This window comes from Herpailurus yagouaroundi, unplaced genomic scaffold (genome assembly GCF_014898765.1).
Source record: "Herpailurus yagouaroundi ecotype Mexico unplaced genomic scaffold, PumYag 141, whole genome shotgun sequence".
NCBI classification, from domain to species: domain Eukaryota; kingdom Metazoa; phylum Chordata; class Mammalia; order Carnivora; family Felidae; genus Herpailurus; species Herpailurus yagouaroundi.
The window spans coordinates 725894-742945 of NW_024412396.1; the positions used below are offsets into that span (position 1 = coordinate 725894).

The 17052-nt window shown below is 42.9% G+C and overlaps 2 protein-coding genes and 1 long non-coding RNA gene across 3 annotated transcripts in view; 1 reads left to right on the forward strand and 2 right to left on the reverse strand.

The window, feature by feature from the left end:
• On the forward strand, positions 1-13589 carry LOC121031411 (uncharacterized). The gene is made up of 4 exons (XR_005790706.1): positions 1-125; positions 334-466; positions 12396-12753; positions 13427-13589. It is a non-coding gene; the product is annotated as an uncharacterized LOC121031411 (long non-coding RNA).
• RNASE11 (ribonuclease A family member 11 (inactive)) lies at positions 2456-4156 on the reverse strand. The gene is made up of 2 exons (XM_040476520.1): positions 3787-4156; positions 2456-3283 (listed from the first exon to the last, which is right to left on the reverse strand). Exon 2 carries the CDS (start codon positions 3259-3261, stop codon positions 2662-2664), a length of 600 nt encoding a protein of 199 aa, XP_040332454.1. The 5' UTR covers positions 3262-3283; positions 3787-4156; the 3' UTR covers positions 2456-2661.
• Positions 6590-17052, reverse strand: part of RNASE12 (ribonuclease A family member 12 (inactive)) — a 22184-nt gene continuing 11721 nt past the window's right edge. Inside the window, exon 2 of the mRNA XM_040476521.1 lies at positions 6590-8078. Coding sequence (XP_040332455.1) covers positions 7606-8043 — 438 coding nt within the window. The 5' untranslated portion in view covers positions 8044-8078 and the 3' untranslated portion in view covers positions 6590-7605. The remainder of the gene's footprint in view (positions 8079-17052) is intronic.

Below are 17052 nucleotides of genomic sequence, written 5' to 3' on the forward strand. Positions count from 1 at the left end.
CCCTTACTTCAGCATCACCCTGGGCCTTGGGAGCCAGGACTTGTTTCGCTTCAGAATTGTTTATTAAAGGGAATTTAGTGTCCTTCATGTTGGGAAAGCAGAGGGAATGGCTAAAGGCAAGATGGGTATTACTTTTGTGCTACATACCCCCCTTAGTATCCCTTTCTCAAAACTCTCTATCATTACATTCCCAGCTTCCTTTCTCTATCCAACTCTCCCTTCTGTGGCCCTTGGGATTGGATCTGTCTCCTTTATTCCCTCATTTCATTCCCTCTAATGTCTCTCTGTAGCTGCAGAGAAATGACACATATCTACCCTCGGTTATCTTTCTAGGAAGTCCAAGAGACACTTGTTTGGCCCTTTGTAGTCAGGCGGGCTTGTGCAGGTGAAGGGGCTGAGGTGACAGAATGAGACCATGAAGAGGAAGCCTATCAGGACCACCCGCCAACGGAGTGAAGACAAGGAGGTGAGTTCTGGGGACTGTGAAGACAGCAGCCTTAAAGCAACAGAAGATGGACAGTGCTGGGGTCAGGCTAGGTGAGATGAAAATGGGGCATTAGTAGCCTTGGAAGCCAGGCCGAGAAATTTAGGTATAAAGCTACAAGAAAAATGAAAGGGAAAAAAAAAAAAAAGATCTCTGTGGTTTGGGAACAGAGAAAGGACATTACAAAGACTCAATGTTTTAAAATGTGAAATCCCTTGCCTATCATCATCATGAGGGACCTCAGGCTGCACATTATGTCAAAGGGGTGACAGGCTTTGAGGGTGGGAAATGCCAGTAGTTAGGAGTCTCAACTCTCGATGACATCTCCACATTTGACATCTTTTCAGACATTCACAGTATGATGATTAGATACGCCCTGGGAGCTCCCGATTCCTTCAGAGAAGTGGAAAGATTTGGTCTTAAGACTCTTTAGAAGATGGTCCTGGCCTAGAAAGAGGTATCTATTATGGCTCTTTGCTCTTCTCTTCTGGTGAAGGAAGAAGTCTGTACTAAATTCTGAACGCGGCTGGATTTGCATTTTCTTTGCGTATTACCAAAAAACTTTGCCAGAGTTTGAATAGTTATTGTCTCTGGGGCTGACATGCCCATCACCCAGAGCTTGACTCTACAATAGGACTGTACTGTAGGGAAGAAGTGACTCAAATGGAACCAAGTTGGAACCAAGAAGAGACCCAATGGACCATTCTGCTCTGGAGAACCTGTCCCACGTGTGATGAGTGGCTGGTAGCACCAGCCTTGCCACATAGAACTATCCCCAGAATGGACCCCAGGGAGCATACCTCTCCTCCAGGGCTCCAGGTTCTCCTCCTACGGAGAAGAAAACTCTGGGTCCCAGGCATTTCCCTCCATCACCTTCTCCTCTGGCTGCCAAGAGAAAATTGAGTGCTAACTACACCCCTATTTGGCCAAGCTCATAGTGACTATTTAAGCAGGCACCATACTGACAAGGAAAACCCAGCTGAAAGATATAAAACTATCTGCCCTAATGCTGCATATTGGTTGATTGTCAGAGTCTTGCAGTTTTAATAAAATGAGAATCCTGCACATGATGTGAAAAGCATTAGGAAAATTGATATATTAAGAGTGCTGTACAGTAAGAAAAGTGTTACAGTGATGTAACATTTGCTATACATGTATTTATTTAAAATCAGGACATTAAAAGAGTGGTCTCAGGATGGAGAGAACAGGAACACAAAAGCACCCACTAAGGAACAAGATAATTGCCCATACTTTGTGTAGAGTGTTGAACCCTAAAACTTACAAATAAACAATTGGTAGTGAAAAAAACCAATACAACATCAAAAACAAGATCGAAGACTAACCCTGCCTAGTACTTGGCAGAGATGTCCTGTTTCCCATCTTTCTACTTGCTCTATTTCTCCATGGCTTGCATCCCTCTCCCACAGTCCCAGGGAATCAAGACCATGCTGAGTAAAAATTGCAATAAGAGCTTTATCATTCCATCTGTAGCAACTTGTGACATAGATAGGGACAAAGATGGAGGAATGGAGCTTGCATAGGGCCGGAGCTGTTGACTGAGGGCAACAGCTAAGCCAAAAAGCATCTTTTTCTTCTGGCATCTTCTGGAGGACAGGCAGCACCTGGTTGCATGGGTGGGTGCTCACATTTGTGAGCATGGATGCACACACTTATTTGAAAAACGGAGATAATAGTATCCCCTATGCTCATTCATTATTTCTCTGAATAGTCTCAGAGGCAGTACAATTAACTTTCAATTATCAGTATTTGTTTTGGGCCTTTTCTCTTAATTTTGTCAGGTTGGATGGACTCTGCTTCTTGTCTTAATAGCTGAGCTAGGATAGAATTTGGTCTGGTTCCAAGAAAGTGTGTGTGTGTGTGTGTGTGTGTGTGTGTGTGTGTGAGAGAGAGAGAGAGAGAGACAGAGACAGAGACAGAGACAGAGACAGAGAAGTGGGGCGGAGAGAGGGGGAGAGAAAGAATCTGTACTCCAGGATCAGTTATAAATTTTAATTGAATTCACAATTTTGCATTTTTCATTCCTCCAGTTAGTATAGATAACCAAGAGTTTGCTATATTGCTGAAATGGTAGATACGGATAATAGAAGGAAATAAACAATAATGAGAATAAGGATGTCTTTCTTTAGAGAGACTCCGGTCTCAAAGCCCTGTGGGATTTACAACTTGGAGCCACTAACTAACCAGCTCATCAGAGAATGACCTGTCAGCATTGCCAATATTTTCTTTAATGAGGTATCACTGTAGTATTGGCACCTGGCGAACTGTTTGTCCATAGTAAGCTGGCACATAGTGGTCTCCAGACGTGGGCTCCTAGAGCAGTTGATGCCAAGATTCTGTCCACACTTGCAGCTGGAGGCCTTGGGGACCCCGTGCATCACTTCCATGGAGCCATGGATGAAGTTATTGCTCAACCTGCATGACCCATTAGCTTCGGAAACTTTTCTCCAGACCACCACATCATTACAATACTCTTTGTCGTTACCTGGGCTGTCTCCTCCGTGGAAGCTATAATGTAATCTTCTGAATGTCAATAACGAGGAAGACAGACTATCCTTGGACGTACTGGCACTAGTATTTTTATGTAACAGAGTCAAGTTCATTAATACCTCGCTAGTCCGTTTTTCTTGGTCCCTGTTTGCCACATCATAGTACATCTCTTCCCCTGATAATTCTTCGTTAATTATCTCCATTATGCTTTCTGGAGCTCCTGCAAGAACCAAACCCAGGCCGAGGAGCAGCAGAAAGAAAGAATCCATCTCAGATCTGGGGTACTCTCTTCTGCAGTAAAAATAAAAAAGTAAAAGATGAAAATAAGGAGAATATTAATGAGATAGTTCTCTTTTCCTCAGGGCAGTTGTTCCCAGGATTGACTCCTGCATGTAAGTTCAGGCTCCTTCTATGGAAGGATGATGGCATGAAAAGATACTCAGCTGTGGAATCTGAGGACCTAGCTCAAATCCCCGCTTACCCGCTCATACGCAATTTACTCGAACTCCTTTAAGCTCAGTTTCCCCCATGCAGAAAAAACAAAGGGGGGGGGGGAATGTGAGAATTGTACAAGATAGTATGTTTAAAGTGCCCCAAACCAAGTAGTTATTTCTCTCTCTTTTCTCTTTGTCTATAATCTCTTTGGGAGGGACTGTCATCTACATAGTGGTCACAGTAATCTCACCCAACACATTCCTTACTACTTCTGAGTTTCCTATGGCCTCAAAACATGTTATTTCCCCCATCTCTCATTTCTTTCCCCACCCACTCGCAGTCATAGAATCTGTCTTTACCAGTTCCTCTGGCAAGTTGGTCCTGCAGAGAAAGAATCCAGCTGGTTACAGGGCTGAGAAGTGAAACTCTATTTGTTTCCTGGGAGTTTCTGTTATTGGTCTAGCTGAATGAGGAAGGAGGGGCAAGAAAGGGGTAGGTAGAATTGTATGGGGTAGAAAGAAGGAGGAGACAACGGGAACCAAGGATGCTCAGAGAACTTAATAAAGTGGGCATTTGGCAATGCCCGGTGGTGGTATCATTGTTTCTTCTTTGAAGAAATCATCCCTGTTTATATTTTAACCCACAGTGATTTGTTTTCAGCTTTTTTGAAACCCCATAGCATAGATTACATTGCACTTCATTTTATATGTTCTTTTTTTACTTTTCAAGTTAGATGATGTATGTAATTCTTTTCTCCCTCTTTTTAGGGTTGAAAATTTCTTGAGCCTGGAACTTTGTTTCTGCTCCTTTTTATTTGGTACAGAATCAACCACTGAACTGTATATGTGCTAGTTTCTCAACATTTGTTAACAACATAACATGTAGAAAATCCTCTACTTGAGCTCAATACTGGAAAATTCATCATGAGAATCTCAGAAAAAATGCTTATTCAGGATGATAATTTCTTCTCTTGCTCTAGAAAGAATTTTTTTCCCTCCCACCACTGAGAGATTCATCCCCTTATATCTCCTGCATTATCACTCTAACCTCCTAACCACTGCTCCTGGCCCCTCCGATTCCTTCAATACACTGCTTTTCTAAAAATACCCCTTGCAATGACACTATTTCAAAAACCTTGAAATATTCCTCATTGCCTACTCAAGGCAATCTAATCCCCTGAGGCCATGTAGTCAAGGCTTTCTTGATCTAATCTCAACCAGCTTCTCAAGGTTTATCTCCCATTATTTTGGTACATGAACCAAATCAGCACTATCCACCCTTCTCCAAATGCACCCTATTCTGTCTCTCCATTTTTGGTCCTTTCTTGAGTGCCTACTCTTTTCCGCCTCTTGAAATCCTTCAAAGCCCAATTCAGATCACATTCTTTCTTTAACACATTTTTCACAACTTACATCTACCAACTCTATTGTTCACTTCCCTAATCTTCTTATCACTCATTTCCTTTTTTATTATTATTGAAGTATAATTGACATGCAATGTTATATTAGTTTCAGGTGTACAACATATTGATTTGATAACTCTATATAATCATTCCCTTCTTATACCACTCATTTGACATTAACACACATGGACTTGTGGTTTTTATTATAGGTAATTTAAAAATGTTCTGTGTGAAGTTAGAGCAAAGACTCAGCACTAAGAATATATAAGCCTCAGTAACTGGGTTGATTATTGATAAACGATTAGGAATTAAGTGGATGTGTTTGTGTGTGTGGCTTAAACATAGACTTGCTGCAGATTGAAGGTAGAAGGGAAGAAGGATTAAGATTTTTTTTCTAAATATCCTCTACTGTCAACATCAATAATGAGGTGATAACAGGAAAACAGAAAGATACTGGGGAGAAAAATAAAAAGGAAGAGCAGGGCAGAGATTCTTGACTGAAATCATTTTTCTGAAACATCCATTTCAAGTGGATAGAATTCACAGCTACTTGGGTTTGATTGGGGCTGCTAGGTGCCAATTAAAAAAAAAAAAAAAACCCTCCCAAACTACAAATGTCTAAAACATCACAATTCATTTGAATTGGGTTTTGATCCCTATTGAATGAAAATATTCTGAGAATAGATTCCACTGAGAATAGATTCCACAGTCTCAGTTACTAGCACCTTAATGAGAATGCATTTATCTGCAAAATTCTGTTTCTACTTAGAAGGAGGGGACTTACGGGAGGAAGGGAAGGAAAAATAGTGAGAAGGAAAAAAAAAAAGGACAATAAATCCTGGGGAGAGGGGCAGGAAAAGGAATCAGAATTCAGAATATAAAAACAGGGTCTTTAAAGACACATTTCAGTGACTTTAAAATTTTGCCCAAGAAATGATGCTGCTACTTAGACTCTAATAAGTCATCTGCCAGGGACCACCTGTTCCTACTCAGCATCTGAGGGCTCTGCTTCCTTGGTGACATCCAAACTTCCACGAATACGACGGTGACAGTGGGACTCCCATGGAGAAATGGGTAATGAGTAAGCCTTGTCTACTTCCCAGGCTGCAAAGTGTCCTTCATTCACAAGTGTAGATGTCCTCCCTCCCTCAATCAAATCAACCAGTTAGAACTTGACGCTTGCAAAAGACAGAGTTAACAACTAGCACAGGTGTACCTCCTTTTTGGATCTGACCCTGAACTAAGTTCAAATAAATAATGCAATAGTTAAAATCTCTCAACTGAAAAGATGAGAACAGAAAGGGCCCTCTAAAGCTTGTGCATAGCCTGTGCCAGCTCTAGCTCACTGTATTTCTGGCTCTCACAGGATGGAAATGTCATAACTCAGAATTAGTGACCCCGTAACCTGGCACTCAGCTGCCAATTACCCCTTATTTCTCACTACTCCTCGGTACTAACCCTTTCATCCAACAAAGAGAAACACAATTGTGGAGTAATAGGCCTGGAAACCTCAAAGACTAGCTGGTCCCCCCCTCCCCCAGGGACCACCTGGACCACCTGGCTGGTCCCCCCCAGGTGAGGGGGCTAATGCTCAGAGAAGAACAGGACTTAATCAAATCCCCAGAATGAGGAACCTCTCCTCTGCATTCTTTGGGCTCACACTCTAACTCAAAAGACACCCTGCCCATAGCTGGATGTGGGGGAGTTAAACAATCAGTTCCACTGTAAGATTTATAAGGGGAAAAGAGTCAGGAGTTAGGATGCAAATTCTCTATTTCCTCTGTGGATGCAAGCGTCCAGGTACTGAGCTCTGAGAGTCTCAATCTCTTCCTGGGAAATCTGGATTCATTTCTCACCACAGTCTCTAAGGGAAATGGTTTCTGACCCATCAGGCAATCCTTCCACTCTCCCTTTCCCCTTCTTTCAAGGCACAGAGGCAGCTGCTAAATGTAAACAGATGCAGCTTGAATTATATATGCCCTCTTCAGAGGAGACCCTCATCAATGACTCCAAATGCCTCCACACCTAGGATCAAGTCTGGGAGCACTGTGAAACAAAAGGAGGCACTCACTCCGGGTACAAAATTTAAGGGGGTACCCAAAAGCCCAGTAATCAAGATAAATACTATTTTAATACAACACTTAAAAAATATTAATTTAATGCAAAGTAATCTCTGATGACAAATACCAAAATGTCAAATAATAGGATCTGACCCTGTACTGGCTAACTCACTAATTCATGTCACCTTAAGTCCAACCCTGTCAGATTGGGTCTTGATTTAAAACTCAGATATTTTATTCATCAGAAAATTTTTGCATTAATTTTGATTTTTTTAAATGTTATTTATCCAGGTTACTGGGATTTGGGGCACCTTTAAACTGTGTACATGAAGTGAGCACCTTGCTCACTTTACCTGAATCCCAGCTCTGCCTCGGACTCACTCTTGGCTCTCAACACGTGACCCAGAGAAAAGGGACAAGAAATTAAAACACATGAAGAGTTTATGATTCAATTCAGTCGAGTTTTTATTATTATTATTATTATTATTAAACCAGAATGAAATTATTCCAGCTTAGCCGTACCAGCAGGACAGATGAATTACTAGTGGCTACCCAATTCACACAAAGCATTACCCCATGTCCACAGTTGAGGTGTGCTCCAGGGCGAACCAGTTACTGGTACCCCTGAGAGAGGAACCAATATACCAGTACCCCATACAGAAGTTTGCAAGAGAGGAGAGTACCAGTACCCCTCAGACCCAGGCAGTGGTCTCAACTTATTTAACATATCTTTGGAAAGTAACTGGCCCCACGTCATCACAAGTGACAACAATAAACCCCTCCACAGAGGAAATGTGGTACCTGCAGGCAGGGTATCTGGTGCCTCCAATGAGCTGACACACTGTCATTTTGAACTTTGTCAAACTCCGGAAACACAAAGTGGAAGAATGGTTCTGACAAGTCATTTTCTTGGGAGAGGTGCAAACACTGTTGATATTTCGAGGCCTCTCATGGATGAAAACATGCTCCTTTTTGCAGGTATTGTCAGGTCCCCTGATGACTCTTTGTAAGACCATGTGGTTGCAGTACCTTACAAGAGAGTCACTCTGAGGGTAGTCCACATGCAGATGCTCTATGGTGGACTCCTCTCCTTCCTCATTCTGCTCGTTTTCCCAGAACAAAAGCATCAGGTAAATTATCACCATTAGTATCATCACGGGTGAGATTCCCTTCACATCTGCTGTAAACCCTACAGAGTAAGAAGAGACAGGACATAGCAGAAGGTGATCAGATTCCTCCAGCCCCATCCCCTGACTTTGCTCCCCCACCCTTGGGATGTTTTACTTCCTTCTCTCTGCTAATTAAAATCTCAGGCTCCAGCTGGAGGAACAGTTCCCCAAGCAAGCCCTTTTGATCTATTTCAGCTCTCAGCGTTTGGCATTGAACTGTTCTCTGGTCATTCCCATTGTGTCGTATTTGTTTTGCTTCTGCAAGCTCCTTGAGATCTTCTGTTTCTCCTGAATCCATCGGAGTGCTTAACACAGAGCTGGACATGTAGAAGGATGCTCAAAAGTACCCATGGCTGATTGTTTTCTTCCTACTGCTGAATGACTTCCTTTATCCTAATTGTCTCAACACTAATTCCATCCAGTTCCACATGTTTTCAGCACTATTAATCTCTTCTTCCCAGTTCTTCCAATCTCTCCTACCAAGCTAACTCCTCTTACCTTGTGTTTTTGCTGTAGTTCTCACAGGTAACATGTCCTTGTGACCATAGATCTGAGAAAGTCCTTTGTGTCTAGCTGTTCCTTGGCAATAACTGATAGGGAGCCAGGTGAGTGTGGGGAGGGCCAAAGTGAAAAGAGCAGAAAGGGAGGAGCCTGTGAAGAGTGTGCTTGGGTGTCATTGGGAAGGACGAGAAGTTATCTTCAGAGGGAGAGTTACATAAGGCAGGTCCTGAATGTGTCCTCATTAAACAAACGTGGATTTTCCAAAGCATTTATTAAAGTCCTGCTGTGTGTCAGACACGCTATCATCTATTTCCCAGATTTGCAGTCAGTCTTTCCTGCAAACCTAGGAAGTAGCTATTATCCCCATTTCATTCAAGAAGAAATGTTGCAGATAGATTACTGTGGAGATAGAAGAGGGCAAGAGGAACAAGAGTCTCACCCTCTTGACACTTAACACTTGAACATCGAGTCCTAGCAAGCCTCATTCCCACGTGGTGTGCAGGACAGAAACAACTCCCTGACATTAACATTAGCCTTGATCAAGCCCTGGGTTCCTGGGGAAGTATGGCAATGGTTCCCAAACCCATTGTTGAATGCTGGAATCACCTGGGCATTTTTAAAGGCCACCTTGAGACATTTGGCTTTAACTGGTGTTGGCTGTGACCTGAATCTGAGATATTTAAAGCCCCCCCAATGATTCTAATGTGGAACAAAATTTGGGAACCACTGGCCTATGGTATTCTTGGGAAACTGACATAGGGAACCAGTGGACGAGGGTTTGATTTAAAAGACCGCGGTATAAGACACTGAGAAAATAAGAGCTTTTTTTGTTGCTATCATCTCCTGGTCATTTGATATAGAAATGGGAAAATGGACTTAATTTTACTACTTCTTGCCCTGAAGTGATTTCTTTTTTGGAGAGACAGCTACATAGTCTCCTCTTTCTAACTGGTAAGAAGAAAGTGATTTTGGGGATGGAAAATGGTCTGCAATACTGGAAAAGTCTTCAAAGTCTTTCTATACATCAACAACCAAAGCGAAATCCCAGACCATGGAAATGAATGACTAAGAGGTTATTATTTACTTTCCCAAATTTTGTAGAATGGGCGTTCTTTTGGAACTCAAACTGTCCTTTTTGGGATATGTGTTGCACAGTGCCACAAAGATGTAAATGTAAATAATTACCTCTAGTGACTAAATTTTGCTTTGCACACTATCTGCAGAAACATTTTCATCTTATAAAGAGAAATATATATACACATTATAACATGTTCATTATTTCCTGCCAGGACTTCCAAGTACCTGAACTATAGATGCTATATTAAGTTTACAGAAGGGGGAGGCAACATTTGTTACAAAACTTATCCTCACCTGAGGCAGCTAGACCTGTCTGTACATTTCAGAGTATTACCCTGCAGAAATTGAACAGAGACTGGGTTCACATGTTAAATAATGCTGGCAGTCTGGGAGAAAACACTTGTAATGCCTAAAACCAACAAGAGTTAACATCTAGATGTAAAGGACTCCCTCGTGTCAGCAATAAAAAGACAGGAAACTTACAAGGAGAAAAAAATGCCAAAAATTATGAAAAGCCAATTTGAGAAGAGAAAATCAACATGGGTGATGAACAATGCTCAACCTCACTTGTAATCAAATAAACAGAAATTCGGATAACCAAGAGATAACAGTTTATAACCATCAAGTTTTCAAAAATTAGAAAATCTTATATTTTGGGCTGCTGGCTGGCTAAGTCAATGAAGAATGTGACTCTTGGCTTCAGGGTTGTGAGTTAGAGCCCTAGGTTGGGTGTAGAGATTACTTAAAAAAAAATGAAATATTCAGGGCGCCTCGGTAGTTCAGTTGGTTATGCAACCAACTCTTGATTTCATCTCAGGTCATGGTCTCAGGGTCGAGAGATCAAACCCCAGGTTGGGCTCCATGCACTGAGCATGGAGCCTGCTTAAGTTTCTCTCTCTCTCCCTCTCTCTCTGCCCCCTACCCCACATAGACTCTGTGTCTCTAAAAAATAAAATAAATTAAAATATATATATATATTTTTAAGAAAATCTTTTATCAAGTGCTGGCAAAAATATTAGTGGGCATGAAAATTGGTGTGGTGATACTGGAAAGTAACCTGGAAGTGTTTAGTGAAATTAAGAATGGGTATACCTGGGGCACCTGGGTGGCTCAGTCGGTTGAATGACTGACTCATGATCCCAGGCTGGTAGGATTGAGCCCCATAACAGGCTCTGTGATGAGCGTGGAGCCTGCTTGATTGAGATTCTCTCTCTCTCTCTCTCTCTCTCTCTGACCCTCTCCCCCACTCATGCTTTTTCAAATTAATTAATTAATTAATTTAGAATGAATGTGTATATGCTGAGCCCTTGTGACCCCATCCTGGGCACAGACTCCACCAGAATTTTTCCAGGTGGAGCACATGTATGGTTGCTCATGGCATGACTAGTAGCAGAGCAGGCCTGGAGGCAACTTATGTGTCCCTCTTGAGGGGAATGGATGAGCGAAGATGTGTTGAATACATAAAATAAAATAGTATAAAGCAGTTTCAAAAAATAGATTTAGAAATAGCAACATGGATAGAACTGGAAAACACAGTGCCATGTGAAAAATGGTAAGAACCAGAATGAAAGTTCTCTTTATTAAAATTTAAAACATACATGCTCCAAAATAATACAATGTATTTTCCAAGGGTATACAATACATAGGATGGAAGAACATGGATTAAATACTCTGACACACGTGTCCATGAGGGTGAGAGAAATAGAAGCAGTCACAAGGAATAAAAAGAGAAATAATAAAATTGAATTAAACAAAGGAAAGGCCTAGCATAGGCTACAAACAGAATATGATAAACTCAATTTTGTGCGCCTGAAGAGGGAAGGGAGGAAGGAAAGAAGAAAGGATGGAGGGAGGGTGGAGGAGGAGAAGGGGGAGGAGGAGGAGCTAGAGGAGGAAGAAGAGAAAAGGGAGGAGTTGAAGGAGGGAGAGGGGGAGGGGGAGGGGAGGAAGAAGGAGGGGGAAGAGGGAAAGAAGGAGAGGGAGGAGGGGGAGGAGGGAGAGAGGGGGGAGGGGAGGAAGGAAGAGGGGGAGGGGGAAAGGGGGAGGGGGAAAGGGGGAGGGGAAGGAGGTAGAGAAGAAGGGGAGGAGGGAGAGAAGGAGAGGGAGGGGAGGAAGGAGGAGGGGGAGGAGGGGGAGGGAGAGAAGGGTAAGGAGGGGGTAGGGGGAAGAGGAAGGAGAAAAGGAAGGAAAGGGAGGGAAAACTGGATCTATTTTTGGACTACTGAATTTTTCCTAAGACTCCTCCTCACACCCCAACCCGCCTTTGCTGAGCTTTGGGGCAAAACCCAGGGACTACAGGAGGCACATAGCTGCTGGAAACTAAAATTAGTGTCAGGATGTAACACATCATTTGCAATTCCCTAATCGCTCATTTCATCAAATGAATAAGCTGCCCTTCACGACAGCTGGGGAACTACCCAGCTCCAGTATCCTATGATACCAGGCAAGAGTCTCAAAGTGACAGCAGAGGAAGTGAGCACTTACTCTGGGTGCCTTCAGCTGCTGTGTACGAAGTTCCACTGTGCTGAGGCCACCGCATGAAGAGGACACTTGGATAGAGAGAAGTGCTCAAAGAGCTCCCCCCAGTTTTGGCTCTCCCACAGGAGACTGTGGAGGTCATTAGTGTCCTGTGGATGTGGTTGGCTACTCTTGCAAGGCGTCTGCAATTGTCCAATGCCATGCTCAACTTAAGGCTATATAGCAGGTTGTAGTTTCTAAAAATGGCCACACAATGTTTTCCATTCCACATTCTCTTCCAGAATCTTGCAACTCCTCTATTAAAAGGTAGAGTCCACAGTCTTTCCTGAGAACTTGGAAGGGCCTTTGTGCCTGCTCCCACTAATTTAGACTGGTGCAATTGATCCCATCTCTTCTGATGACTTCTGAGACTAGGTCTGCTTGGCCATGGTTCTCTTGGGGCATTCACTCTGGGTGCCTTCAGCCACCAAGTATGAAGTCTGGTAACGTTGAGGCCACTGCAAGGAGATGCCACATGGATAGAAAGAGATGCTCAGATTGCCCCACCTGTTCCAGTTCCCTGATGTTCAGGTCTTCTCAACCCAGATGCCAGATGGCTGAGTGAAAAAGCCTGTGGGATCATCCAGCTCCAGCCGCCATGTGAGTAAAAACAGGCACGACCTCAAGTAAGAACTGCCTAGCTGAGCTTGGTCAGCCTCCAGATTGAGGGTCAACATAATTCTTATTGTTGTCAGTCACCATTGTAAGGTGATTGTAAAACAGCAAGTTGATCAACAGAATAGAGGGCTCATCACTTTGCTGAATCTCCCAAAGCAAATCTAATTCCACAAGTTTTTAGCAAGTTGTAGATACCACTGAAGTGTTCTTGGGGGTAGAGTATAGGTTATCATATCAACAATAATAAAAACTAGTTTCTAAATCTCCATCTGCTGTAAAAACCCCAAAAGTTCCTTTTTGACTCCCCCATCTCTCTCCATTCCTGTCCTGAGAGCCTCCCTTGCTTGATGGGATAGCTCATGAGGTCTCCTGGATTCCACCTTCCCCTCCCCGCCCCCCACCTTCCCATCAATCTACTTATGACCAAATAAAGACCCTTTTCTGAGCATCCAGTCACTTTAAAAGATCAGTGAAGTATAGTAAATAAATATTTTGCTACCTAGCCAATATGAATCTTATTCTACAAACATGGGAAAGAAAATTACATTTCTTAATTGCTTCTACATCAAGTTGAATCTAATTCTAAGTCTTCTGTCCTACTAAGCTGGGGAGAAATTCAACTTATGCCATTATTAAGTTTCTTTTTCCTCCCTAGGTAGGGGCCCAGGAGAATCTGGAAGGCAAACAATTCTTGCTCCTTCTCACTATGGGACCTGTAGTAGCCAACAGCACCAACCAAGGGAAAACACTCTTCTTAATTTCCCTTATATAAACTCTCTATGTATAGAAACTTTACAAGAATACTTTCAGTAACCCAATTTATTACAATTAGCATATTTATTGTTAGAATACATCTTTTAATCCTAAATGCTTTTTTTAAAAAAAAATTTTTTTTCAACGTTTATTTATTTTTGGGACAGAGAGAGACAGAGCATGAACAGGGGAGGGGCAGAGAGAGAGGGAGACACAGAATCGGAAGCAGACTCCAGGCTCTGAGCCATCAGCCCAGAGCCTGACGCGGGGCTCGAACTCCCGGACCGCGAGATCGTGACCTGGCTGAAGTCGGACGCTTAACCGACTGCGCCACCCAGGCGCCCCCCTAAATGCTTTTAATAGGAAGGGCCCTCGCCTTATTCCAACCTTTCTTAATATCCTTTATTATTTTTGTTGGCTTCTATATACATTCCTAGGCTATACATACATCCTAATACACAACTGGTTTTGAAAAAATATTAAAAAAAAAAAAAAACAAACCAGTGGTGCCTAGGTGCTCAGTCAGTTAAGCATCTGACTCTTAATTTCCACTCAGGTCATATCATATTCATGAGAGCAAGTCCTGCGTCTGGCTCCGTACTGAGCATGAAGCCTGCTTAAGATTCTCTTTCTCCCTCTCTCTCTCTCTCCCTCTCTCCCTCTCCTGATCACGCTCACTCTCTTGTCTAAAAAAATTTTTTTTTATTTTTTTAAAAAGAAAAAAAAGGGTGTCATTATCTAACGGTTCGTGGTTTCGAGCCCCACATCAGGCCCTTTGCTGACAGCTCAGAGTCTGGAGCCTGCTTCAGATTCTGCATCTCGTTCTCTCTGCTCCTTCCCCGCTTGTGTGCGCTCTCTCTCTCTCTCTCTCTCTCTCTCTCGCTCTCTCTCTCTCGCCTCTCAAAAATAAGCATGAAAAAAATTACAAAAAAATCTAAAGAGATTATCATTATACATTTCCCAAATGGCGGCTAATGACAGAAAACACAAAGTAACAGCAGTATGAACAAGATGGAAGTTTATTTCTCATGTAAAAGAAAGCCAGGGGTAGTTAGTGCAGGATTGGTGAGGTGCTCCAAGGTGCTGGACTTCTATCCCAGGATGTGGCTTCTACGTCACTGTTCAGATGGCCACTTTAGCCCTAGCTAGCATCTCCAGCCAGCAGGGAGCAGGGAGCAGCCAGCAGGGAGAAAGGCATAAAAGGGGAATGGCAGTGCCTTCTAAGGGTACATCCCAAAGTGTCACACACCATCTCCACTCGAATCTCATTGACAATGACTTGGTCACACGGTCATATTCAACTGCAAAGGATAGCGGCAAATGGTGGATTTCTTCTGGGTTGTCATGTGCCCAGCTAAAATTCTGGTTGTTATTACTAAAAAGAAAGGGGGAATAAACACTGGAGGAAAAGCAAGCGCTTTTCCCACGTGCCTTCATGTAAACACTGTTCTGGAAAATGGTAATAAGTGTGCTTCAAGAAAAGTGTCCTGATCAAAAGCTTCAGAAACATTGTTATCACATTCCTTCCCTCAAAGAGTCACGAAATTCACAAAGCATGAGATTCTGACAGGCTTGACTAATTTCCTTTGATTTGGAACTTGACAAACTGATTTGAGTATGGAGCTTCATTTGAGTGGCACCACTGTTAGCATCCAAAGGAACAGGGTTCTATGGAATAGCTGTTTGGGAACTGCTGCAAGGGACTAGGAGCCATAGATGGCACCAGAGTGCAAACCAAGGAAACTATAAACAAAGGAAATGTAACTTAAATAGTCCCAGTTTTTTTTTTTTTTGGTTTGGGGGGTTGCCCTTCAATATTCATATAAAAATAATCCAAACCCCATCACTCACTACTACTAGAATTTTAGTGCCCTTCCCAAAGGCACTTTAGAAGCTTGTTGAGGAGTGCTTTTTAAATTTATAAGTCCTGCATTAACTTCTTTAATGCCCACCAAACACAAGTATATAGGGCTGAGAAAAAAATCTTTAACACTAACTCACATGCACTACTTCCAGCAGCCATCAGCAGCCCTTCACTAGAACTCCCTTTGAATGTCCCTTTCCTTGGTTATTCTGATATGGGGTTTGTTTATTCCCCTTATCATCCTCTGCTTTATATCTCCTCTTCCCCAAGGCCTGGGCCCCTCTGTCGGTGTAGTGGTGACCACAGAGTTCCCATAGAGGAGCGTGCAGGAGACAGTGATCATGCCACAAGAGGGCGCTAGGGGCACTCTTCTTGAAGATGGATTTTCTGAGTGCTTTACCTAAAGCTGAGGAAACATGAACTGCCCATAGGAAAGAATGGGAGTGGAGGTTGCAGAGTTATTAGGGAAGAGTTAATGACCTCACCACCAGCCCTTAACCACTCCTTAGTCTGCCCCTGCCTGGCGCATCTGGGTGGCTCAGTTGGTTAAGCATCCAACTTCAGCTCAGGTAATGATCTCACGGTTCAGTTCGTGAATTCAAACCCCACATTGGGCTCTCTGCTGTCAGCACTTAGCCCACTTCAGATCCTGTCTCCGTCTCCCTCTGCTCCTCCTCTGCTCACATGCATGTGCTCTCTCAAAAATAAATAAACATGTAAAAATAAATAAGGACAGAAAAGAAAGAAAGAAAGAAAGAAAGAAAGAAAGAAAGAAAGAAAGAAAGAAAGAAAGAAAGAAAGAAAAAATATATGGTGGCTCAGTTGGTTAAGTGTCAGACTCTGGATTTTGGCTCAGGTCATGATCTCACTGTCAGTGAGACTGAGCCCTGCACTGGGCTCTGTGCCAACAGTGTGGGGGTTGCTTGGGATTCTCTCTCTCTCTCTCTCTCTCTCTCTCTCTCTCTCTCCCTCTCTCTCTTCTCTCTCTGCCTCTCCCCATGCTGGCATTCTCTCTCTCTCTCTCTCAAAATAAATAAACATTAAGAAAAAAATTTATAAATATATATAGTGAATGGAGGTGGTTTCTAAGTGAAAGCGTCCCTTTCTTGGCTACTAACTAAAACTACAGAAACCTGGGCCTTACCCTGGACCTACTGAATCCAAGTCTCTGGAGGTAAGGCCCTGGAATCTGCATTTGTAATCAGTAGGCCATCTCTGGTGATTATAATGCACACTGAAATTTAAGGGTCACCACAATAGATGAGCCCCAAATTGGTAAGCAGCATAATACTTTCTAAAGACTTGCAATTCCAGGATAGAACTGACTTTTACATTACAATACAGAGTACCTGACACCTCAGTCTGAAAGCACCACATCTGGATTCCTGCCCTGCTGCAGAGCTTCCATCCCACAAAGCCTGCGCAAGTGCCTCACGTCACATGACTCAAGCAGCTCCTCAGAGGGCCCCCTCCTTGGACACTGGGAGGGCCTGCCCCCAAATGCACCATACCCTTGGAAGAGGAAGGATTGGTCTGTATTCCTTAGCTGTGGTCCTCAATTACCTGTGTTCTTTCAGCAAATCTGGAGATCATTTCACAGGGATCATAGACATGAGCTAGGATGATCTGGGTTCCACCAGGGAGAGAATTTCCGGGGCTAGGCA

What these genes read in the sequence shown, in the direction of transcription:
- RNASE11 (XM_040476520.1), bottom strand. Translation starts at nt 3,261, where the DNA reads ATGGATTCTTTCTTTCTGCTGCTCCTCGGCCTGGGTTTGGTTCTTGCA.